At 44.7% G+C, this 25,704-nt stretch overlaps 1 protein-coding gene across 1 annotated transcript in view; it reads right to left on the reverse strand.

The window, feature by feature from the left end:
- Positions 1-24,806: 24,806 nt before the first annotated feature.
- The window catches only part of LOC308136658 (sorting nexin-1-like), a gene marked incomplete at its 3' end in the record, with an annotated part of 2,254 nt that continues 1,356 nt past the window's right edge, over positions 24,807-25,704 (reverse strand). Inside the window, exon 3 of the mRNA XM_080505102.1 lies at positions 24,807-25,049. Coding sequence (XP_080361228.1) covers positions 24,807-25,049 — 243 coding nt within the window. The remainder of the gene's footprint in view (positions 25,050-25,704) is intronic.

Raw genomic sequence — 25,704 nt, forward strand, 5'->3', positions numbered from 1 at the left:
TCAGGTTTAACTAATCTCGAGTAATGCCCAGTTGTTACCACTTCCTTGAAGGAGTTCAGTTGTTGTCCTGCTGGAGGGAAGCTGGTGTCTTCTCCTGTAGTTAGCACCTCCTGCTAACTGTGGCTTGCTGGTTCTGCAGGCCGAGGAGAAGAAGATGGAGGTGATGTTTCAGGAGCTGTCCTTCTTTACAGCTCCTGGTTGTTCCTTTGTCCAGACTGAGGAGCTGGTCGCTCAGGTCTGTGATGGTTTTCCTGCTTGTTGAGGAAAACACAAAGAAGTTCTGTGAGGTGTTGTTTCCCTGTCCTGGAGGAACCGGTTGGTTTCCCTGGAGAGCAGACTCTGGGTGCTGGTCTCTGGATCAGGGGAAGGTCTGACCCTCGTGGTCGAGTCAGCAGAGTTGAGGAGTGAAGGCCTCTGTTTTGCAGGCCTCTGGTGTTAGCTGTGTGCTAACACTGGATAAGCTACCTTCAGCAACTCACCTCCTTGGAGTTTGCTTTGCAAGCGAGCATGGAGGCTGGCTGAAGCCTTTTGTTGAACGTGTGAATTCAGAGGTGTCAAAGCCTGAGAGCTTCAACCAATCAGTGACTGGCTGATTGCATGGGGGAAGAGTCTTGTGAGCAGAAAGGGGGGGAGGAAGGTCCTGCAGAAGGCCCTCCACCCCCACTGGGTGGGATGGTCAATCACATTCCTGGGTCAGAATTCATGTCATGACTGCATCTCATGACAAATTAATTTTGTCTCTCACCAAAAAAATGAACAAACTTTCTGTGGTCTTGTGAGATCCCAACAACAGAGACACTGTCCACCATCGCTTGTTTGATTTGTTAGAAATCGATTATTGAAGAAAAATGACTTCTACGAAAAGAAGAAAGAACATTTCACACCACCAATATTATGTTTATTATATTAAATTACTTGATGCAGCTTCTTCATGAATGAAATGGCCATACATTTCCCTTTTAAGAGTGTTAAACCTCCCTCGGTTTAATAAGTGATGACATCACAATTGTCTTTTAAATCTACTTCTGAGAGTTTGATAAACTTCCAAATGTGGGAACTGTTGAAAAAAAATGCATAAACAAGACAAATTTACCAACAAAACAAATATCAAAATTGCCCTGAAAGAAGTTTTTTTTTTTTAAACCAATAAATGCCTATGAATTATAATTTTAACCTTGACATATACTATTCTAACTATCATACATAAAAAAAATATTGAATTATAAACTGCTGTAACTGTTACTAACAGTATGAATTAACATTAAACCTTGGGGCCGGAGGGGTGGTCCGTTTTTGCACCTCTTTTACTTTTCCCTTCCAAGTACTTGGAAAGTACTTGGTAGAAAGATCTATCTATCTATCTATCTATCTATCTATCTATCTATCTATCTATCTATCTATCTATCTATCTATCTATCTATCTATCTATCTATCTATCTATCTATCTATCTCTCTGTATGTGTGATTGGGTAACACTGGGACCCACTCTCACCCTCTGACTGCAACCAGAATCTCCTGATCCACATGCAAACAGGCTATAGTTCAATGTTAAGTCGATGTATTCTCTTGATTTTAATTGTTTATAATGGTTTGTTTATAGTAAACACAGAGACACAGTCCACCATTGCTTGTTTGATTTGTTAGAAATTAATTATTGAAGAAAAATGACTCCTACGAAATGAAGAAAGAACATTTCACACCAGCAATATTATGTTTATTATATTAAATTGCTTGGTGTAGGTTCTTCATGAGACAGAATAAATGAAATAGCCATACATTTCCCTTTTAAGAGTGTTGTGCCTCCCTCGGTTTAATGAATGACGACAGCATAATTGCCCTTTAAATCTACTACTCAGAGTTTGATGAACTCCCAAACGTGGGAACTGTTGAAAAAAAGTTTAAAAAAAATGCATAAACGAATAAAGACAAAATTACCAACGAAACAAATATCAAAATTGCAATAAAAGAAATGTTGTTGTTTTTTTTTAACTAATAATGCCAATGAATTATTATTTTAACCTTGGCATATGCTATTCTAACTATTATACGCACAACAATATTGAATTATAAACTGCTGTAATTGTTATTTACAGTATGAATTAACCATTAAACCTTGTCTAATATCAACCTTTTCTAACTATACTAACTTAAATGAAGCTTTTAACATCACGAATTTACATATGAATTGTATTTTTGATGAACATTTTCACTCCACCTGAATTTAGCACAGTTAGCATAAGCAACATTAGCAATCTTAGCATAGCATCACACTAAAAAATAAGAACTGGCAATACAGCGGCCTCATTGGTTGCATTACACAAGTGCAGGGGGTAAGTCCTGTCTCATACTGCTCTTCAGCGTCTATAAAACATGTTCAGAACATATAAACACTTGTAGAAACATCCCATGTATTCAACCTATGCACCTTACACATATTAAATATGTTCTCCTGGAAAACAACTGCGACATAATTCCGCCTGCCGAGCATAGGACTGTCTTTGAGGACAGGAACCAAACTTTTAGTAAACATGTAAATTAATAATGCACTGCTAATGTGATGCAGTTATAAGGTCATCTGATTAAACACAATAAGTGAAGCAGCCATAATTTTCACTTTAATAGGTTGCGCCGTGAGAGATAGTTGCAGTCATCTGTGCTGCAGCAAGTGGCTTCAACCAGAACACTTGAAAAACCTGTATCCATTGAAAAGCTCCGATCCCCTGTGGTTGGACACACGGAGGACGCTGCACAGCCTTTGTAGATTCTCGTTGGTAAAGGCTCATCGTGTATTTTATCTATAGAGTGAAAAGTGAGTTAGTTGTAGTTGGTGAAAAACTGCCAGAACATTGCAGTACATGTATTTCATTGAGGAATTGTAAATGTGAGGAAAGGTCTACCTAGAATAGTGGCGGATATACACATGGTCTCTGAGGAGCACGTCACTGAGGTTGTTGATGAACAGGAGGAATCTGGGCAGCTCAGACATTGGAGGGGTGGAGGAGTTGATGTCGTTCTTGTAGCTGGAAAAGTCGTTGTTGTAGGTGGGGAAGTAGCTGTTGTAGGGTCAGGAGTTGTTGCAGGTAGGGCAGTAGTTGTAGGTAGATCAGTAGTTCTAGATAGGGCAGTAGCTGTTGTGGGTAGGCCTGTAGTTGTTGTAGTTGAGGCAGTAGTTGTTGTAGGTGGGGCTGTAGTTGTTGTAGATGGAGCAGTAGTAGTTGTTGTAGGTAGGGCAGTAGTTGTTGTAGGTGGGGCAGTAGTTGTAGGTAGATCAGTAGTTGTAGGTGGGGCTGTAGTTGTTGTAGATGGAGCAGTAGTAGTTGTTGTAGGTAGGGCAGTAGTTGTTGTAGGTGGGGCAGTAGTTGTAGGTAGATCAGTAGTTGTAGGTGGGGCAGTAGTTGTTGTAGGTAGTGTAGTAGTTGTTGTAGATGGAGCAGTAGTAGTTGTTGTAGGTAGGGCAGTAGCTGTAGGTAGATCAGTAGTTGTAGGTGGGGTAGTAGTTGTTGTAGATGACGCAGTAGTAGTTTTTGTAGGTAGGACCGCAATTATTATAGGTAGGGCAGTAGTTGTTGTAGGTGGGGCAGTAGTTGTTGTAGGTGGGGCAGTAGTTGTAGGTAGATCAGTAGTTGTAGGTGGGGCAGTAGTTGTTGTAGGTAGGGCAGTAGTTGTTGTAGATTGGGCAGTAGTTGTTGTAGGTAGGGCAGTCGTTGTAGGTAGGGCAGTACTTGTAAGTAGATCAGTAGTTGTAGGTGGGGCAGTAGCTGTTATAGGTAGGGCAGTAGTTGTAGGTGGGGCAGTAGTTATTGTAGGTAGGCGAACAGTGGTTGTAGTTGGGGCAATAGTTGTTGTCGGTGGCACAGTAGTTGTTGTAGATGGGGCAGTAGTTGTGGGTAGATCAGTAGTTGTAGGTAGAACAGTAGTTGTAGGTAAGGCAGTAAATGTTGTAGATTGGGAAGTAGTAGTTGTTGTAGGTAGACCAATAGCTGATGTAGTTGGGACAATAGTTGTTGTAGGTGGGGCAGTAGCTGTAGGTTGATCAGTAGTTGTAGGTAGGGCAATAGTTGTAGGTGGGACAGTAGTTGTAGGTAGATCAGTAGTTGTAGGTAGATCAGTAGTTGTAGGTGGGACAGTAGTTGTTGTACTTGTTGTAGATGGGGAAGTAGTAGATGTTGAAGGTAGGCCAGTAGATGTACGTAGATCAGTAGTTGTAGGTAGGGCAGTAGTTGTTGTGGGTAGTCGAGTGGTTGTTGCAGGTAGAGCAGTAGCTGTAGGTAGATCAGTAGTTGTAGGTAGGGCAGTAGTTGTTGCAGATGGGGCAGTAGCATTTGTTGAAGGTATGGCAGTAGCTGTTGTAGATAGGCCAGAAGTTGTTATAGATGGGGCAGTAGTTGTTGTATGTGGGGTAGTAGTTGTAGGTAGATCAGTAGTTGTAGATGGGGTAGTAGTAGTTGTTGTAGGTAGGGCAGTAGTTGTAGGTGGTGCAGTAGTTGTTGGTAGATCAGTAGTTGTAGCTGGGGCAGTAGTTGTTGTAGGTAGGGTACTAGTTGGAGGTAGATCAGCAGTTGTTGGTCGTGCAGTAGTTGTAGGTAGATCAGTAGTTGTAGCTGGTTCAGTAGTTGTTGTAGGTAGGGTAGTAGTTGGAGGTAGATCAGGAGTTGTAGGTGGGACAGTAGTTGTTGTAGATGGGGCAGTAGATGTTGTAGGTGGGGCAGTAGTTGTAGGTAGATCAGTAGTTGTAGGTGGGTCAGTAGTTTTTGTAGGTAGTGCAGTACTAGTTATAGTTGGGGCAGTAGTAGTTGTTGTAGGTAGGGCAGTAGTTGTTGTAGCTGGGGCAGTAGCTGTTGTAGATGGGACATTAGTTGTTGTAGGTAGGCGAATAGTGGTTGTAGTTGGGGCAGTAGTTGTTGTAGATGGGACAGTGGTCGTTGTTGTAGGTATGGCAGTAGCTGTTGTAGGTAAACCAGTAGCTGTTGTAGGTGGGGTAGTAGTAGTTGTTGTAGGTAGGGCCGGAACTGTTGTAGGTAGGCCAGTAGTTGTTGTAGTTGGGGCAGTAGTTGTTGTAGGTGGGGCAGTAATTGTAGGCAGATCAGTAGTTGTAGGTGGGGCAGTAGCTGTTGTAGGTAAACCAGAAGTTGTTGTAGGTGGTGCAGTAGTTGTTGGTAGATCAGTAGTTGTAGCTGGGGCAGTAGTTGTTGTAGGTAGGGTAGTAGTTGTAGGTTGATCAATAGTTGTAGGTGGGACAGTAGTTGTTGTAGTTGGGGCAGTAGTTCTTGTAGATGGGGCAGTAGTTGTTGTAGGTAGGCGAATAGTGGTTGTAGTTGGGGCAGTAGTTGTTGTAGATGGGACAGTAGTCGTTGTTGTAGGTATGGCAGTAGCTGTTGTAGGTAAACCAGTAGTTGTTGTAGGTGGGGTAGTAGTAGTTGTTGTAGGTAGGGCCGGAACTGTTGTAGGTAGGCCAGTAGTTGTTGTAGTTGGGGCCGTAGTTGTTGTAAGTATGACAGCAGTTGTTGTAGATTGGGCAGTAGTTGTTGTAGGTGGGGCAGTAGTTGTTGTAGGTGGGGCAGTAATTGTAGGCAGATCAGTAGTTGTAGGTGGGGCAGTAGTTGTTGTAGATGGGGCAGTAGATGTTGTAGGTGGGGCAGTAGTTGTAGGTTCATCAGTAGTTGTTTCAGGTGGGGCAGTAGTTGTTGTAGATGGGGCAGTAGTAGTTGTTGAAGGTAGTGCAGTAGATGTACGTAGATCAGTAGTTGTAGGTTCATCAGTAGTTGTACGTGGGGCAGAAGTTGTTGTAGGTCGTGCAGTAGTTGTAGATGGGGCAGTACTAGTTGTTGTAGATGGGGCAGTTGTACTTGTTGTAGGTAGGACAGTAATTGTTATAGGTAAGGCAGTAGCTGTTGTAGGTAGAACAGTAGTTGTTGATAGGGCAGTAGTTGTTGTAGATGGGGAAGTAGTTGTTGTAGTTGGGGCAGTAGCTGTTATAGGTAGTTCAGTAGTTGTTGTAGGTGGGGCAGTAGTTGTAGGTAGGTCAGTAGTTGTAGGTGGGGCAGTAGTTGTTGGTAGATCAGTAGTTGTAGGAGGGGCAGTAGTTGTAGGTAGATCAGTAGTTGTAGATGGGGAAGTAGTAGTTGTTGCAGGTGGGGCAGTAGTTGTAGGTAGGTCAGTAGTTGTATGTGGGGCAGTAGTTGTAGGTAGATCGGTAGTTGTAGATGGGGAAGTAATAGTTGTAGGTCGTGCAGTAGTTGTAGATGGGGCAGTACTAGTTGGTGTAGTTGGGGCAGTAGTTGTTGTAGGTAGTGCAGTAGTTGTTGTAGATGGGGCAGTAGTACTTGTTGTAGGTAGGACAGTAATTGTTATAGGTAAGGCAGTAGCTGTTGTAGGTAGAACAGTAGTTGTTGGTAGGGCAGTAGTTGTTGTAGATGGGGAAGTAGTTGTTGTAGTTGGGGCAGTAGCTGTTGTAGGTAGTTCAGTAGTTGTTGTAGGTGGGGCAGTAGTTGTAGGTAGGTCAGTAGTTGTAGGTGGGGCAGTAGTTGTTGGTAGATCAGTAGTTGTAGGAGGGGCAGTAGTTGTAGGTAGATCAGTAGTTGTAGATGGGGAAGTAGTAGTTGTTGCAGGTGGGGCAGTAGTTGTTGTAGATGGGGCAGTAGTAGTTGTTGAAGGTAGGGCAGTAGATGTACGTAGATCAGTAGTTGTAGGTGGGGCAGTAGTTGTAGGTTCATCAGTAGTTGTACGTGGGGCAGTAGTTGTTGTCAGTAGTGCAGTAGTTTTTCCAGATGGGGCAATAGTAGTTGTAGTAGGTAGGGCAGTAGTTGTAGGTAGAACAGTAGTTGTTGGTAGGGCAGTAGTTGTTGTAGGTAGGGTAGTAGTTGTAGGTAGATCAATAGTTGTAGGTGGGACAGTAGTTGTTGTAGTTGGGGCAGTAGTTCTTGTAGATGGGGCAGTAGTTGTTGTAGGTAGGCGAATAGTGGTTGTAGTTGGGGCAGTAGTTGTTGTAGATGGGACAGTAGTCGTTGTTGTAGGTATGGCAGTAGCTGTTGTAGGTAAACCAGTAGTTGTTGTAGGTGGGGTAGTAGTAGTTGTTGTAGGTAGGGCCGGAACTGTTGTAGGTAGGCCAGTAGTTGTTGTAGTTGGGGCACTAGTTGTTGTAAGTATGACAGCAGTTGTTGTAGATTGGGCAGCACTTGTTGTAGGTGGGGCAGTAGTTGTTGTAGGTGGGGCAGTAATTGTAGGCAGATCAGTAGTTGTAGGTGGGGCAGTAGTTGTTGTAGATGGGGCAGTAGATGTTGTAGGTGGGGCAGTAGTTGTAGGTAGATCAGTAGTTGTAGGTGGGGCAGTAGTAGTTGTAGGTCGTGCAGTAGTTGTAGATGGGGCAGTACTAGTTGGTGTAGTTGGGGCAGTAGTTGTTGTAGGTAGTGCAGTAGTTGTTGTAGATGGGGCAGTAGTACTTGTTGTAGGTAGGACAGTAATTGTTATAGGTAAGGCAGTAGCTGTTGTAGGTAGAACAGTAGTTGTTGGTAGGGCAGTAGTTGTTGTAGATGGGGAAGTAGTTGTTGTAGTTGGGGCAGTAGCTGTTGTAGGTAGTTCAGTAGTTGTTGTAGGTGGGGCAGTAGTTGTAGGTAGGTCAGTAGTTGTAGGTGGGGCAGTAGTTGTTGGTAGATCAGTAGTTGTAGGAGGGGCAGTAGTTGTAGGTAGATCAGTAGTTGTAGATAGGGAAGTAGTAGTTGTTTGAGGTGGGGCAGTAGTTGTTGTAGATGGGGCAGTAGTAGTTGTTGAAGGTAGGGCAGTAGATGTACGTAGATCAGTAGTTGTACGTGGGGCAGTAGTTGTTGTAGGTCGTGCAGTAGTTGTAGATGGGGCAGTACTAGTTGGTGTAGTTGGGGCAGTAGTTGTTGTAGGTGGGGCAGTAATTGTAGGCAGATCAGTAGTTGTAGGTGGGGCAGTAGTTGTTGTAGATGAGGCAGTAGATGTTGTAGGTGGGGCAGTAGTTGTAGGTAGATCAGTAGTTGTAGGTGGGGCAGTAGTTTTTGTAGGTCGTGCAGTAGTTGTAGATGGGGCAGTAGTACTTGTTGTAGGTGGGGCAGTAGTTGTTGTAGATGGGGCAGTAGTAGTTGTTGAAGGTAGTGCAGTAGATGTACGTAGATCAGTAGTTGTAGGTGGGGCAGTAGTTGTAGGTTCATCAGTAGTTGTACGTGGGGCAGTAGTTGTTGTAGGTCGTGCAGTAGTTGTAGATGGGGCAGTACTAGTTGGTGTAGTTGGGGCAGTACTTGTTGTAGGTAGGACTGTAATTGTTATAGGTAAGGCAGTAGCTGTTGTAGGTAGAACAGTAGTTGTTGGTAGGGCAGTAGTTGTTGTAGATGGGGAAGTAGTTGTTGTAGTTGGGGCAGTAGCTGTTATAGGTAGTTCAGTAGTTGTTGTAGGTGGGGCAGTAGTTGTAGGTAGGTCAGTAGTTGTAGGTGGGGCAGTAGTTGTTGGTAGATCAGTAGTTGTAGGAGGGGCAGTAGTTGTAGGTAGATCAGTAGTTGTAGATGGGGAAGTAGTAGTTGTTGCAGGTGGGGCAGTAGTTGTTGTAGATGGGGCAGTAGTAGTTGTTGAAGGTAGGGCAGTAGATGTACGTAGATCAGTAGTTGTAGGTGGGGCAGTAGTTGTAGGTTCATCAGTAGTTGTACGTGGGGCAGTAGTTGTTGTCAGTAGTGCAGTAGTTTTTCCAGATGGGGCAATAGTAGTTGTAGTAGGTAGGGCAGTAGTTGTAGGTAGAACAGTAGTTGTTGGTAGGGCAGTAGTTGTTGTAGGTAGGGTAGTAGTTGTAGGTAGATCAATAGTTGTAGGTGGGACAGTAGTTGTTGTAGTTGGGGCAGTAGTTCTTGTAGATGGGGCAGTAGTTGTTGTAGGTAGGCGAATAGTGGTTGTAGTTGGGGCAGTAGTTGTTGTAGATGGGACAGTAGTAGTTGATGTAGGTATGGCAGTAGCTGTTGTAGGTAAACCAGTAGTTGTTGTAGGTGGGGTAGTAGTAGTTGTTGTAGGTAGGGCCGGAACTGTTGTAAGTATGACAGCAGTTGTTGTAGATTGGGCAGCACTTGTAGGTGGGGCAGTAGTTGTTGTAGGTGGGGCAGTAATTGTAGGCAGATCAGTAGTTGTAGGTGGGGCAGTAGTTGTTGTAGATGGGGCAGTAGATGTTGTAGGTGGGGCAGTAGTTGTAGGTAGATCAGTAGTTGTAGGTGGGGCAGTACTAGTTGGTGTAGTTGGGGCAGTTGTTGTAGGTAGATCAGTAGTTATAAGTGGGGCAGTAGTTGTTGTAGGTAATGCAGTAGTTGTTGTAGGTGGGGCAGTAGTTGCTGAAGGTCGTGCAGTAGTTGTAGGTAAATCAGTAGTTGTAGGTGGGAAAGCACTAGTTGGTGTAGTTGGGGCAGTAGTTGTAGGTAGATCAGTAGTTGTAGGGAGGGTAGTAGCTTTTGTAGGTAGGCCAGCAGTTGTAGCTATGTTAGTAGTTGTACGTAGTTCAGTAGGAGGGGCAGTCGTTGTTGTAGGTAAGCGAATAGTGGTTGTTGTTGGGGCAGTAGTTGTTGTAGGTGGGGAAGTAGTAGTTGTTGTAGGTAGACCAGTGGTTGATGTAGTTGGGGTTGTAGTTTTTGTTGGTAGGGCAGTAGTTGTTGTAGATGGGGAAGTAGTAGTTGTTGTAGGTAGACCAGTCGTTGATGTAGTTGGGGTAGTAGTTGTTGTAGGTGGGGCAGTAGTTGTTGTAGGAGGTGCAGTAGTTGTAGGTAGATCATTCGTTGTAGCTGGGGCAGTAGTTGTTGTAGGTAGTGCAGTAGTTGTTGTAGGTGGGGCAGTAGTTGCTGAAGGTCGTGCAGTAGTTGTAGGTAGATCAGTTTTTGTAGGTAGGGCAGTAGTTGTAGCTAGGTTAGTAGTTGTAGGTAGATCAGTAGGAGGGGCAGTCATTGTTGTAGGTAGTGCAGTAGTTGTTGTAGATGGGACAGTAGTAGTTGTTGAAGGTAGACCAGTAGTTGTTGAAGGTAGACCAGTAGTTGATATAGTTGGGGTAGTAGTTGTTGTAGGTGGGGCAGTAGTTGTTGTAGGAGGTGCAGTAGTTGTAGGTCGATTAGTCGTTGTAGGTGGGGAAGTAGTTGCTGAAAGTCGTGCAGTAGTTGTAGGTAGATCAGTAGTTGTAGGTGGGGCAGTAGCTGTTGTAGGTAGGCCAGTGGTTGTTGTAGGTAGGGCAGTAGTTGTAGCTAGGTTAGTAGTTGTAGGTACATCAGTAGGAGGGGCAGTCGTTGTTGTAGGTAGTGCAGTAGTTGTTGTAGATGGGGCAGTAGTAGTTGTTGTAGGTAGGACAGTAATAGTTATTGGTAGAGCAGTAGCTGTTGTAGGTAGGCCAGTAGTTGTTGTAGTTGGGGCAGTAGCTGTTGTAGGTTGGCCAGTAGTTGTTGTAGTTGGGGCACTAGCTGTTGTAGGTGGGGCAGTAGTTGCTGAAGGTTGTGCAGTAGTTGTAGGTAGATCAGTAGTTGTAGGTGGGGCAGTAGCTGTTGTAGGTAGGCCAGTAGTTGTTGTAGGTAGGGCAGTAGTTGTAGCTAGGTTAGTAGTTGTAGGTAGATCAGTAGGCGGGGCAGTCATTGTTGTAGGTAGATCGGTAGTTGTAGGTGGGACAGTAGTTGTAGCTGAGGCAGTAGCTGTTGTAGATGGGGCAGTAGTAGTTCTTGTAGGTATGGCAGTAGCTGTTGTAGGTAGACCAGTAGTTGTTGTAGGTGGGGCAGTAGTTCTTATAGATGGGGCACTAATAGTTGTTGAAGGTAGGGCAGTAGATGTACGTAGATCAGTAGTTGTTGGTGGGGCAGTAGTTGCAGGGCGATCAGTAGTTGTAAGTGGGGCAGTAGTTGTAGGTAGATCAGTAGTTGTAGCTGGGGCAGTAGTTTTTACAGGTACGGCAGTAGCTGTTGTAGGTAGACCAGTAGTTGTTGTAGGTGGGGCAGTAGTTGTAGGTGGGGCAGTAGTTTTTGTAGTTGGGGCAGTAGTTGTTGTAGTTGGGGCAGTAGTTGCTGTAGATTGGGCAGTAGTTGTTTTAGGTAGGACATTAGTTGTTGTAGGTGGGGCAGTAGTTGTAGGTAAATCAGTAGTTGTAGGTGGGGCAGTAGTTGTTGTAGGTAGTGTAGTAGTTGTTGTAGATGGAGCAGTAGTAGTTGTTGTAGGTAGGGCAGTAGTTGTTTTAGGTGGGGCAGTAGTTGTAGGTAGGTTAGTAGTTGTAGGTAGATCAGTAGGAGGGGCAGTTGTTGTTGTAGGCAGTGCAGTAGTTGTTGTAGATGGGGTAGTAGTTGTTGTAGGTGGGGCAGTAGTTGTTGTAGATGGGGCAGTAGTTGTAGGTAGAACAGTAGTTGTTGGTAGGGCAGTAGTTGTTGTAGATGGGGTAGTAGTTGTTGTAGGTGGGGCAGTAGTTGTTGTAGGAGGGGCAGTAGTTGTAGGTAGATCAGTAGTTGTAGCTGGGGCAGTAGTTGTCGTAGGTAGATCAGTAGTTGTAGGTGGGACAGTAGTTGTTGTAGCTGGAACAGTAGTTGTTGTAGGTGGGGCAGTAGTTGTTGTAGGAGGGGCAGTAGTTGTAGGTAGATCAGTAGTTGTAGCTGGGGCAGTAGTTGTCGTAGGTAGATCAGTAGTTGTAGGTGGGACAGTAGTTGTTGTAGCTGGAACAGTAGCTGTTGTAGATGGGGCAGTAGTAGTAGTTGTAGGTGTGGCAGTAGCTGTTGTAGGTAGACGAGTAGTTGTTGTAGGTGGGGCAGTAGTTGTAGGTAGATCAGTAGTTGTAAGTGGGGAAGTAGTTGTTGTAGGTAGTGCAGTAGTTGTTGTAGGTGGGGCAGTAGTTGTTGAAGGTCGAGCAGTAGTTGTAGGTAGATCAATAGTTGTAGGTGGGGCAGTAGCTGTTGTAGGTAGGCCAGTAGTTGTTGTAGGTAGGGCAGTAGTTGTAGCTAGGTTAGTAGTTGTAGGTAGATCAGTAGGAGGGGCAGTAGTTGTTGTAGGTAGATCGGTAGTTGTAGGTGGGACAGTAGTTGTTGTAGCTGGGGCAGTAGCTGTTGTAGATGGGGCAGTAGTAGTTGTTATAGGTAGGGCTGTAGCTGTTGTAGATGGGGCAGTAATAGTTGTTGAAGGTAGGGTAGTAGATGTACGTAGATCAGTAGTTGTAGGTGGGGCAGTAGTTGTAGGTAGATCAGTAGTTGTAACTGGGGCAGTAGTTGTCGTAGGTAGATCAGTAGTTGTAGGTGGGACAGTAGTTGTTGTAGCTGGAACAGTAGCTGTTGTAGATGGGGCAGTAGTAGTAGTTGTAGGTGTGGCAGTAGCTGTTGTAGGTAGACGAGTAGTTGTTGTAGGTGGGGCAGTAGTTCTTATAGATGGGGCAGTGGTAGTTGTTGTAGGTAGGGCTGTAGCTGTTGTAGATGGGGCAGTAATAGTTGTTAAAGGTAGGGCAGTAGATGTACGTAGATCAGTAGTTGTAGGTGGGGCAGTAGTTGTAGGTAGATCAGTAGTTATAAGTGGGGCAGTAGTTGTTGTAGGTAATGCAGTAGTTGTTGTAGGTGGGGCAGTAGTTGCTGAAGGTCGAGCAGTAGTTGTAGGTAGATCAGTAGTTGTAGGTGGGGCAGTAGCTGTTGTAGGTAGAGCAGTAGCTGTTGTAGGTAGGCCTGTAGTTGTTGTAGTTGGGGCAGTAGCTGTTGTAGGTGGGGCAGTAGTTGTAGGTAGGTCAGTAGTTGTATGTGGGGCAGTAGTTGTAGGTAGATCGGTAGTTGTAGGTGGGGCAGTAGTTGTAGGTAGATCAGTAGTTGTAGATGGGGAAGTAGTAGTTGTTGTAGGTGGGGCAGTAGTTGTAGGTAGGTCAGTAGTTGTATGTGGGGCAGTAGTTGTAGGTAGATCGGTAGTTGTAGGTGGGGCAGTAGTTGTTGTAGGTAATGCAGTAGTTGTTGTAGGTGGGGCAATAGTTGTAGGTAAATCAGTAGTTATAAGTGGGGCAGTAGTTGTTGTAGGTAATGCAGTAGTTGTTGTAGGTGGGGCAGTAGTTGCTGAAGGTCGAGCAGTAGTTGTAGGTAGATCAGTAGTTGTAGGTGGGGCAGTAGCTGTTGTAGGTAGAGCAGTAGCTGTTGTAGGTAGGCCTGTAGTTGTTGTAGTTGGGGCAGTAGTTGTAGCTAGGTTAGTAGTTGTAGGTAGATCAGTAGGAGGGGCAGTAGTTGTTGTAGGTAGATCGGTAGTTGTAGGTGGGACAGTAGTTGTTGTAGCTGGGGCAGTAGCTGTTGTAGATGGGGCAGTAGTAGTTGTTATAGGTAGGGCTGTAGCTGTTGTAGATGGGGCAGTAATAGTTGTTGAAGGTAGGGTAGTAGATGTACGTAGATCAGTAGTTGTAGGTGGGGCAGTAGTTGTAGGTAGATCAGTAGTTGTAACTGGGGCAGTAGTTGTCGTAGGTAGATCAGTAGTTGTAGGTGGGACAGTCGTTGTTGTAGCTGGAACAGTAGCTGTTGTAGATGGGGCAGTAGTAGTAGTTGTAGGTGTGGCAGTAGCTGTTGTAGGTAGACGAGTAGTTGTTGTAGGTGGGGCAGTAGTTCTTATAGATGGGGCAGTGGTAGTTGTTGTAGGTAGGGCTGTAGCTGTTGTAGATGGGGCAGTAATAGTTGTTAAAGGTAGGGCAGTAGATGTACGTAGATCAGTAGTTGTAGGTGGGGCAGTAGTTGTAGGTAGATCAGTAGTTATAAGTGGGGCAGTAGTTGTTGTAGGTAATGCAGTAGTTGTTGTAGGTGGGGCAGTAGTTGCTGAAGGTCGAGCAGTAGTTGTAGGTAGATCAGTAGTTGTAGGTGGGGCAGTAGCTGTTGTAGGTAGAGCAGTAGCTGTTGTAGGTAGGCCTGTAGTTGTTGTAGTTGGGGCAGTAGCTGTTGTAGGTGGGGCAGTAGTTGTAGGTAGGTCAGTAGTTGTATGTGGGGCAGTAGTTGTAGGTAGATCGGTAGTTGTAGGTGGGGCAGTAGTTGTAGGTAGATCAGTAGTTGTAGATGGGGAAGTAGTAGTTGTTGTAGGTGGGGCAGTAGTTGTAGGTAGGTCAGTAGTTGTATGTGGGGCAGTAGTTGTAGGTAGATCGGTAGTTGTAGGTGGGGCAGTAGTTGTTGTAGGTAATGCAGTAGTTGTTGTAGGTGGGGCAATAGTTGTAGGTAAATCAGTAGTTATAAGTGGGGCAGTAGTTGTTGTAGGTAATGCAGTAGTTGTTGTAGGTGGGGCAGTAGTTGCTAAAGGTCGAGCAGTAGTTGTAGGTAGATCAGTAGTTGTAGGTGGGGCAGTAGCTGTTGTAGGTAGAGCAGTAGCTGTTGTAGGTAGGCCTGTAGTTGTTGTAGTTGGGGCAGTAGCTGTTGTTGGTGGGGCAGTAGTTGTAGGTAGGTCAGTAGTTGTATGTGGGGCAGTAGTTGTAGGTAGATCGGTAGTTGTAGGTGGGGCAGTAGTTGTAGGTAGATCAGTAGTTGTAGATGGGGAAGTAGTAGTTGTTGTAGGTGGGGCAGTAGTTGTAGGTAGGTCAGTAGTTGTATGTGGGGCAGTAGTTGTAGGTAGATCGGTAGTTGTAGATGGGGAAGTAATAGTTGTTGTAGGTGGGGCAGTAGTTGTAGGTAGATCAGTAGCTGTAGATGGGGAAGTAGTAGTTGTTGTAGATGTGGCAGTAGTAGTTGTTGAAGGTAGGGCAGTAGATTTACGTAGATCAGTAGTTGTAGGTGGGGCAGTAGTTGTAGGTACATCAGTAGTTGTAAGTGGGGCAGTAGTTGTTGTTGGTAGTGCAGTAGTTGTTGTAGATGGGGCAGTAGTAGTTGTTGTAGGTAGGACAGTCATAGTTATTGGTAGAGCAGTAGCTGTTGTAGGTAGGCCAGTAGTTGTTGTAGTTGGGGCAGTAGTTGTTGTAGTTGGAGCAGCAGTTGCTGTAGTCTGGGCAGTAGTTGTAGGTAGATCAGTAGTTGTAGATGGGGAAGTAGTAGTTGTTGTAGGTGGGGCAGTAGTTGTTGTAGATGGGGCAGTAGTATTTGTTGAAGGTATGGCAGTAGCGATTGTAGGTAGGCCAGAAGTTGTTATAGATGGGGCAGTAGTTGTAGGTAGATCAGTAATTGTAGGTGGTGCAGTAGTTGCAGGTAGTGCAGTAGTTTTTGTAGTTGGTGCAGTAGTTGTTGTAGATGGGGAAGTAGTAGTTGTTGGAGCTAGGGCAGTAATTGTTTCAAGTAGGGCATTATTTGTTATAGGTAGGGCAGTTGTTGTCGGTAGATCAGTAGTTGTCGATGGAGCATTAGTTGTTGTAGTTGTAGGTGGGGCAGTAGTTGTTGTAGGTAGTGCAGTAGTTGTTGTAGGTGAGGCAGTATTTGTTATAGGTGGGGAAGTAGTTGTTGTAGGTGGAGCAGTAGTTGTTGTAGGTGGGGCAGTAGTTGTAGGTAGATCAGTAGTTGTAGGGTGGGCAGTAGTTGTTGTAGGTAGGGCAGTGTTTGTTGTAGGTGAGGCAGTATTTGTGGGTATATCAATAGTTGTAGGTGGGGCATTAGTTGTTGTAGGTAGTGCAGTAGTTGTCGTAGATGGAGCAGTAGTAGTTGTTGTAGGTGGGGCAGTGGGTGTTGTAGGTAAGCCAGTAGTTGTTATTGATGGGGCAGTAGTTGTAGGTAGGGCAGTAGTTGTTGTAGGTAGGCCAATAGTTGTTGTAGTTGGGGCAGTAGTAGTTGTTGAAGGTAGGGCCATAGATATATGTAGAGCAGTATTTGTAGGTGGGGCTGTAGTTGTTGTGGGTAGGCCAGTGGCTTTTGTAGTTGGGGCAGTAGTTGTCGTAGATGAGGCAGTAGTAGTTGTTGAAGGTAGGGCCGTAGATATACGTAGAGCAGTATTTGTAGGTGGGGCTGTAGTTGTTGTGGGTAGGCCAGTGGTTGTTGTAGTTGGGGCAGTAGTTGTAGGTAGATCAGTAGTTGTTATAGATGAGGCAGTAGTAGTTGTTGAAGGTAGGGCAGTAGCTGTTGTTGATGGGGCAGTAGTAGTTGTTGTTGGTAGGCCAGTAGTTGTTGTAGTTGGGGCAGTAAGTGGGGCTGTAGTTGTTGTGGGTAGGCCAGTGGTTGTTGTAGTTGGGGAAGTAGTTGTTGTAGATGAGGCAGTAGTAGTTGTTGAAGGTAGGGCCGTAGATATACGTAGAGCAGTATTTGTAGGTGGGGATGTAGTTGTTGTGGGTAGGCCAGTGGTTGTTGTAGTTGGGGCAGTAGTTGTTGTAGGTAGGGTAGAAGTTGTTGTAGTTGGGGCAGTAGTTGTAAGTAGAGCAGTAGTTGTTATAGATGGGGCAGTAGTAGTTGGTGAAGTTAGGGCAGTAGCTGTTGTTGATGGGGCAGTAGTAGTTGTTGTAGGTCGGCCAGTAGTTGTTGTAGTTGGGGCAGTAAGTGGGGCTGTAATTGTTGTAGATAGGGAATTAGTTTTTGTAGATGGAGCAGTAATTGCTGTAGGTAGGGCATTCGTTGTTGGTGATAGGGCAGTAGTTGTTTTTGGAAGGGCGGTTGTTGTTGTAGGTGTGGCTGTAGTATTTGTAGGTTGGGCAGTAGTTGTTGGTAGGGCAGTAGTCAATGTAGGTAGGTCAGTAGTTGTTGGTAGGGCAGTAGTTGTTGTAGGTTTGGCAGTAGCTGATGTCAGTAGGGCATTAGTTATTGTAGGTAGGGTAGTAATTGTTATAGGTGGGGCAGTAGTTCTAATAGGTAGGGCAGTAGTTGTTGTTGTTGGTGGGGCAGTAGGTGTTGTAGATGGGGCAGTAGTTGTAGGTGGGACCGTCGTTGTTGTAGGTAAGGCAGTTGCTGTTTCAGGTTGATCAGTAGTTGAAGGTGGGGAAGTAGATGTTGTATTTAGGGCAGTAGTTGTTATAGGTAGGGCAATGCTTGTTATAGGTATGGCAGTAGTTGTTGTTGGTGGGGCAGTAGTGTTTGTAGGTGAGGCAGTAGCCTTTGTAGGCAGGGCAGTAGTTAGTGTAGGTAGGGACGTAGTTGTTGTAGGTGGAGCAGTGGCTGTTGTAGGTAGGGCAGTAATAGTTATTGGTCCGGCGGTAGTTCTTGTAGGTGAGACAGTAGTTGTAGGTGGGGCAGTAGTTGTAGGTGGGACCGTCGTTGTTGTAGGTAAGGCAGTTGCTGTTTCAGGTTGATCAGTAGTTGAAGGTGGGGAAGTAGATGTTGTAGGTAGTGCAGTAGCTGTTGTGGGTTGGGTAGTAGTTATTGTAGGTAGGGCAGTAGCTGTTGTGGGTGGGGTAGTAGTTGTTGTAGGTAGGGCAGTAGCTGTTGTGGGTTGGGTAGTAATTATTGTAGGTAGGGCAGTAGCTGTTATGGGTGGGGTAGTAGTTATTGTTGGTAGGGCAGTAGCTGTTGTGGGTGGGGTGGTAGTTATTGTAGGTAAGTTAGTAGTTATTGTCGGTAGGGCAGTAGTTGTAGTCGTTGGTGCAGTTGTGGTTGCCTTTGTTGTAGTTATTGTTGTTGTTGTTGTTGTTGTTATAATACCACCATTACACAGATCTCCTTGACAACAGATTGGTCCACTGCTGATGGTACCAATGTCTTCCAGCAGTGGAAACATTTCCAGATCTTGTCCAACTTCACACACACTTTGAGACGAACAACCAAACACTGGAGAATCCACTGAACCTCTTGTTACTGAGGAAGAAGACATGTTCTCATAAATGTACATTTTAATTATTCGCATTTATTCAATTTTTTGTATGCCAATGCAGAATGTTTAATTCAACATTTAGCGTCTATGCTTGTAAGTCATAGACATATATATAATCTCAGAAGTCATTGTGAAGAGATTTGATTTGGACACAAGTCAACATCACTGAAAGTTATAACTCACTAGTTCCTTGAAAGCATCGATCCTCAGTTCCTTCACATTGTGTTGAAACCGAGCAATTACTTTGACCAGGAAAACAGCTGAAACACACTCTACCATTGTCTGTCTGAGGAGTCGGAGCTGAAATATTAAAGGACAATGAGTTTTATCACAAGACAAGAGAATATTTAGGTTCATTAAATCAAATAAACAGATTAAATCAGGTGTGTCCAAACTCAGTCCTGGAGGGCAGGTGTCCTGATTGTTTAGTTCTCTCCCTGCTTCAGCATACATGAACGTAATGATGATGTCATCACCAAGTTTGTGAAAAAACCCAATAATCCAATCCAATCCAATCCACTTTAATTGTATAGCACATTTTAACAACGAAGCGTTTACAAAGTGCTTCACATACTGCACATAAGAACAAAACTAAACAGTCCAACACTAAATAAGTATAAAACCATAAAATAAAAATAAAAACAGATTAAAAACTACAAACACATTAAGAAACTACAAATAAGAATAAAACAATTCAAAAGAATAAATAGTAATATAAAGACGCTTAAAAAGCAATAAAATAAATGAGAACAATAAATAAAACAATTAAAAAAAAGACACAGGGGACCACACGACTCACGCGGCGTTAAAAGCCTGAGAATAAAAGTGGGTTTTTAGACGTGATTTAAAACAGTCCAAAGTGGGGGCTGTTCGGACGTGGAGGGGCAGAGCGTTCCACAGCTTAGTGCCGACAACGGAGAATGCTCTGTCCCCTCTGGTTTTACACTTGGTCTTTGGACCGACGAGCTGGAGCTGGCCCTCAGACCTCAGAGCGCGCGGGGGTTGGTAAATTTGAATGAGATCAGTAATATACTGAGGGGCCAGTCCATTCAAAGCTTTAAAAACAAACAACAAAATTTTAAAATCAATTCTAAAATTAACAGGGAGCCAGTGCAAAGATGCAAGGATAGGGGTAATAACCAGCCCTTCAATGCAATCAGGTGTCTTACAACTGGGAGGAGCTAAACCCTGCAGGACGCCGGCCCTCCAGGACCGAGCTTGGACACCCTGGATTAAATAAAGCAGCCATATTTGAAGGGTGGTAACCCGAGGTCATCTGATTAAAAAGATTAAATATTATTAGTACTCACCAGGAAGAGTTTCACCATTACAGTCATTAGTGTCACAGCATATGGCAGACGCCAGAAAACTTGAAATTCCAACATTTGCTGAAAATGTCTGATTTCCTGTGGTTGGACACATGTTGGACGTTGCACAACCTTTGAAGATTCTTTCAAATACTGAAGTTGTTCTGCCTATCAATTGAAAAAAATGAGGAAATTGTAGTTGGTGAAAAGCTGCCAGAACGTTGCAATACATGTATTTCATTGAGGAATTCTAGAGATGAAGAAAAGTCTACCTAGAATAGTGGCTGATATACACATGGTCTCCGAGGAGCACGTCACTGAGGTTGTTGATGAACAGAAGGAATCGGAGCAGCTCAGACATTGGAGAGGTGGAGGAGGTGGAATTGTAGATGGTTCCGGTCTTGTCAGTGTTCCATCATTACACAGATCTCCTTGACAACAGATTGGTCCAGTGGTGAAGGTTCCAATATTTTCCAGTAGTGGAAACATCCCCAGGTCTGGAGCAGCTTCACACACACTTTGAGATATACAACCAAAAGATGGAGCATCACTGTTCATCACTGTAGAAGAAGAAAACAAACAAAAATTAATGCTACAAGTAGCCTGGATCAGGACTTTGCACTCTGGCCTGTCAGGGTCGGTCCTATCAAGGCCTCTGTCCCATTTAGATATTGATAAAATATATAATGTTTTAATAAACAATGACTTTTATTTTGAAGGACTTTATGGTTTTCTGAAATTTGTAACAATCCTAGGTTTTTATTGCACAATAATCTCCCAAGCTTCACTGAATCACGTGGCCCAGAGAAAGAGAAAGAGAGAGAGAGAGAGAGAGAGAGAGAGAGAGAGAGAGAGAGAGAGAGAGAGAGAGAGAGAGACCAATTTAACCAAACTATTGGGGAAACGGCTCCTCACAGATCCCCCGACTTTGGCGCAATTTTAATCAACTTTTCTTTTTTTGAGAGGAAAATCTGTTATCTTTCAGTCTATATGGGATTCAAAGCAGCCAGACTTATACTTTAGACCGGGGGTTCTGCAGTCCTGTATGGTTCAATTCTCTCCCAGCTGCAACACACCTCATTGCAATGAGGGGCTCATTATTGTGCTTTTTCACAAGCTTGGTGATGAGATCATCAGACTGAGGTATGCTGAAGCAAGAAGAGAGCTAAAACATGCAGGACTATGGCCGTCCTGGCCCGAAGTTGAGTACCGACTTTTGACACAAGGAGCCTCAGTTGGACGCACCATTTTCCTCTCATACGAGTCCACTGTAAACATTTAAAATCCTAGGAGGAAAACAGACGACAGCATTTTTGTCTCAATGAAAAGGCCATGTTTTATGGAGTTATCCACACGTGTTGCATCATCTTGTTCAGCAGGTCCTTGGCACGATTCTGATCTCCTCGCAAATTGTGGCCTTCCTGCTCGATTTAGGTTTGGGGTGTCAGAATGTGATTTTTAGATTTGGTTTTGGTTTGATCTTAACGACATTCCTACAGCCTGTGGTGGCTGTTTTAGTGATCCAAGGTGGCGCTAGGGATCACATTTTGGTACTCTGAGGTTTTGAATGATGTTGAAGTGGCAAAATACATTGAAACACCTTTGTTCAAGGACTTAATCAGAAGACTCACCAGATCCTTGAAAGCATCGATCCTCTTCTCCTTGACATTGTAATAAAATCAAGCAATCACCTCGACGAGGAATACAAGTGAAACATAGTCCACCATTGATTGTCTGAGGAGTCGGAGCTGAAACATTAAACAAAAATAGGTTTTACTAGAAGATGAGAGAACATTGTTTTCAATCAAAATTACTTTGTGTTTCTTTTTCAAGACACAGATTAAAAGAATATATATAATTTAAGGGTGGTGCCCCGAGGTCATCCGATTAAACAGATTGAACTGTATCAATACTCACCAGGAAGAGTTTCCCTGTTGCAGTCATCACTATCACAACATCTGGCATCTGCCAGCAAACTTAAAGTTGCAACATCTACTGAAAATGTCTGATCTCCTGTGTTTGGACACACGGAGGACGTTGCACAGCCTTTGAAGATTCTCTCTGTTGTAGATGGTGGTCGAGGTAGAAGTGATGTATCTACAGCGTGAAGAATGATTTAGTTGTAGTTGGTGAAAAGCTGCCAGAATGTCTTGATAGTGGCAGTACATGAACAACATGTACTGCAACTTGCAGTACATGTATGTCATTGAGGAAATCTAGAGAAGAAGAAAAGTCTACCTCGAATAATGGCTGATATACACATGGTCTCTGAGGAGCACGTCACTGAGGTTGTTGATGAACAGGATGAATCAGAGCAGCTCAGACATTGGAGTGCTTGAACTGCAGCGAAAAAAAAGGAAAAGATTAATCACATCTTGTGCAAAAAAAAACCCCAAAAACAATCCTTTAAATTTCACAGTGATTTTAAAAAGTAAAAAGGACCCACCCAGAGTCGATCTCTGAGGAACTCCAAACCATCATCAGCATAAATCTAACTTACCGGAGACGGACGATGTGAGGAACAGAGTCAGAAAAATAATCAGCTCCATCGTGAAGAGCAGCAACCAAACTGTCTGAGCTTTTTTATGTCATGGATTCTTATGTTTCAAGGAAGTAATTATCTAATGTTGCTTGTCTGCATTTCAAAGCAATTCCATTGTTTTCACCACACCGGTTCTATTTCACCCCTCCTCACCGCCAGAGGCAGTGCTTCAAGCACTAGATGATACCGTCTCGTGAATACGCAGGTCTAGTGTAATACAAACAAAGTCACGTGTGACCCTGAGGACTCAGTTGTCTATAACTTCCAGTCCCGTCCGAGGCACTGTCTCTTGAATCTTCTCGCATACACAGGTTGTATTTTGAGAGCGTTGGTGGCTTCGCTAAAAGCGGAGCCTGTGGTTTATCCAGCTGCTCGCCGGTAGCTCCGTGACATTGTGGTCGGAGTAGCGGAGTCTACGTTTTCCAGGAGCTGCAGCGCACAGAGACCTTGGTCGGCCCAGGAGATCCCAGCACACATCAACGTGCTGGAGTTGTGAGCCATGCATGCTGCACTGAGGCATTTCCTGCCATACCTCAGGGGCCAGCAAGTACTAATTCGGGCAGACAATACTGCCGCTGTCTCCCAGGTTAACCGCCAAGGGGGCACGAGATCAACCCAGTTGCTGCATGTGACCCAGTCTCCTGACTTGGGCTATGTCCCGCCTGGCCAGTGTAAGAGCAATTTGCCAGGTCGGATTAATCAGGTGGCCAACTTCCTATCCTGCAGCAGCCCTCACTCGGGGGAATGAAGCCTCCCCCCGGAGGTAGTACTCGATATTTGGGGCCTTTATGGCAGAACGGAGGTATACAGTATATCTTTGCCTCAGACGAGACATCACATTACCCCCTGTGGTTCTCCTGGATAGAGGACACCAGTCCACTGGGGCAGGATGCCCTGGCACACAACTGGCCAGAAGGGTTTCTGTATGCTTTCCCGCCCCTCCTGCTAATCCCAACCATGCTGGCCATCCTGTGGCCCTGCTGAAGAGCAGGGCCACAGGATACTTCTGGTGGCCCCCTTCTGGCCAGGCAGGACATGGTTTCCTCTGCTACACCAGCTTTGTTGTGCTCCACCAACAGGCCAGACCTCCTGTCCAAACTGAGAGGTCAAATCTGGCATCCCAACCCTCGTCACCTTCAACTGGCCACTACAGGGCCTAAACCACTACCAGGTGAGTGCTCAGTCTCTGTCTTCCATTCACTACTTAATGCCAGGGCTCCTACTACAAGCAGATAATATGAGAATAGGTGGTGGCTGTTCTCAGCCTGGTGTATGAAGAATGAGTGAGTTTCTTCAGTTGCTCTTGGAGAAGGGGTGTTCTCCTTCAACACTGAACATGTATGTGGCAGCAAGATCCTCCCAGCATTTGCGAGTGGAAGTTGCACATAAACTGGTGTCACTCTTTCTGAAGGGAGCTTTAAGGCTTCGGCCCCCAATGGCCCCAATGGCCCCAATGGCCCCAATGGCCCCAAAGGCTCCATCGTGGGATCTGCCCTCAGTTCTGGAGGGATAGTGCCCCCCCCCCCCCCCCCATCCACCCACCCTCTTGAGCCCTTGTCGCAGGTGGGGTTGGCATGGTTATCAGAAAAAGCAGCTTTCCTGCTGGCAATCAGCTCTGCCAAATGTGTGAGTGAGCTCCATGCATTTTCAGTCAGTAAGTCACGCTTAAGCTGAAATACGGATGGGTCTGGTTTTACACTGTGGCCTAATACAGTCGTAATACATAGTAACCAACATATTCAACTGTCACAATTTACACCCTCCATTGAAGGGGAGGAGGACAAATCTAAGCTACTGTGTCCTGTCTGAGCATTGAGTGCATGTATGACAGCTACAGCTAACTTTTACCGTTCAGACCAACTGTTTGTATGTCACAGCGGTCCCAGAAAGGGGTGTGCCTTATCCAAACTAAGGCTTTCCCATTGGGTTGTTGATGCCATCACCCATGCATATCATGCGAAGGGTGATTACCCGTCACAAGGACGGAGGAACCATTCAACTCGGAGTGTAGCCACATCATTGGCAGCTATGAAAGGGGTGCCCCAAGAGGCAATTTGTGCAGCGGCATCATGGACATCACCAAACACGTTCGCAAGATTCTATAGGGTGAACGTTGTGGTCCCACATCCCCTGGGTGTGGTTCTCTCCCATTCCTCTACACAATAGGGAGGTGGTTATGATGATCCCTCATGACTTTGTTGGTTTGGGTCATCCAGTGCTTGAAGCACTGCTTCTGGTGGTATGGAGGGTGAAATAGAATGAGAGTTACGAATGTATCTGTAGTTCTGGATGACCGCCAGAGCAGCCAGTCATTCGGAATCCCCAGTTTCATGGGTAGATTCTGAAGAGATAGTGCCTTGGACAGGACCCGCAGTTATAGACTACCAGGGTCTGGGTCACACGTGACTTTGTTGGTATTGCACTCAACCTGTGTATTCATGAGATGGTGTCATCTAGTGCTTGAAGCACTGCCTCTGATGGTCATCCAGGGCTCATAAAACCGCAGTTACATTCGTAACTCTCGGTTTACTTCTAGTAAAACTTTCCCTCTGGTTTGTTTTGGCTGACAATCCATCAAAGAATTTGCTGACTCACATGTTCGCATGTGAATTAATGCAGAACAACTACAAATAATATCTAAAATTAATGCCCTCAAATTTGTACCTTATGTAGTTTGCAATAATAGCTAATTACGTGCAGTATTATGGTCTTGTACTAGGTTACATCTTGTAACTATACTTGGACTCCTCTTTTGTTGTAAAAATGTTTTCAACATCTGTCTGAAATGAACAAAGTGATTTTGTTTGTAAATGACTCCAAAATAAATAGTGAAAGTGTTTCCCGCACTTTCAACTACATTCACTTTTTTCAAAAAATTCAATTTTCTCAGTCTATATGGAGGAGACAGAGCTTTTTTAAAAATGTGTGTTTTCCTCTGTCTACACAGACACAGAGAGAGTGGGAGCCTTTTCAAAAGTTGAGTTTTCCCCTGTTTTCACAGATCCCATGTTTTCTAAACATTCTACATTTGGAGCAGGTTTTCAACAAGTTGTGTTTTCCATTGTCGCCAAGCACCGTTGTCACTTAAACACACTCTCAAAAAGCAACAACAGTGTGTAGGAAATCACAGCACAAGTCTTATTGATCTAAGCAGAAGACAAGATGGACGTATGGACGGACGTTGCCGTGATCAAACACAATCACATTTTCAGTTTCAGCCTTTAATGTTGTTTTTGTTGGAGTATTTGGACTGTAGTTGTACAAAGTTTTCTCCGATGGAGTCGCTGTGAAAAATAACGGCGGTGGCATCAGTGCGGATTCCTGAAGGTGTGGTCCATGAATGTCATCAGGGCCAGCCAGGTCTCCTGGGCGGTGGGGACGATCTGATTGGCAGGGAGCAGGAAGCCGTTACGACCGGTGTCTCTCAGCTCAAAGGTGTAGGAGTACTTGATGCCCTGGTTATAGGCCCAGTCGATGCTGGTTTTTCTTTCTTTTCTTGGTTGTGTGATGTACGAATGCTCTGTGTAATGTTTTCTCTTTTCTGTCACCAGCTGAAAGAAGGATAATGAAGGTTCCTCAACTTGAAATTGGGATGCACCCCTGACAGGTTACCAGCCTGTATAGAACTGACACCCACAAGCAATGCAGAGTCTCTGATCCAACAAGCATGTAGTTTTATTGGAGAAAAATAACCGAGTAGCAAGACAAAAAGAAAAAACCATGGACACGCAAACTCTGCACAATAAACCGAGTTTGTGGATATTTGAAGGGTAGGGTGTACTGGGGATTATTTTCCATTTGAACATTATTACTTTGTTACATTGCTTCATTGTTAATAATCAACATGTTCATCAACTGTTTTCTAATCAAATGACATTTTTAGGATCGACTGTTGTAGTCTCTTTAAGTTCAACATGGAATTCCAGTCTGGGCCAGCCGGATTCCAGGTAAATAGAACGGGTGAAATGAAGAGGAATGATGTAGAACAAGAAAGTCGCAGGCAGCTCACCTCAACTTCTCATGAGGGCGGTCTTTTGCAACTTCTGCATTTGTCTTCTGTATTCAGGCTCTTTTTTGCAGGTTTAGACGACTTGATTATGGGTATAAATAGAACATAGGGTGGGGGGAGGGAGGGGGGGAGGTGTCATGGCATTAAAATAATGCTTCACCAGATATTCTGGTTGGATTTATAAAGCAACGCTTTCA

This window comes from Blennius ocellaris (assembly GCF_963422515.1).
Source record: "Blennius ocellaris genome assembly, chromosome: 11".
NCBI lineage: Eukaryota > Metazoa > Chordata > Actinopteri > Blenniiformes > Blenniidae > Blennius > Blennius ocellaris.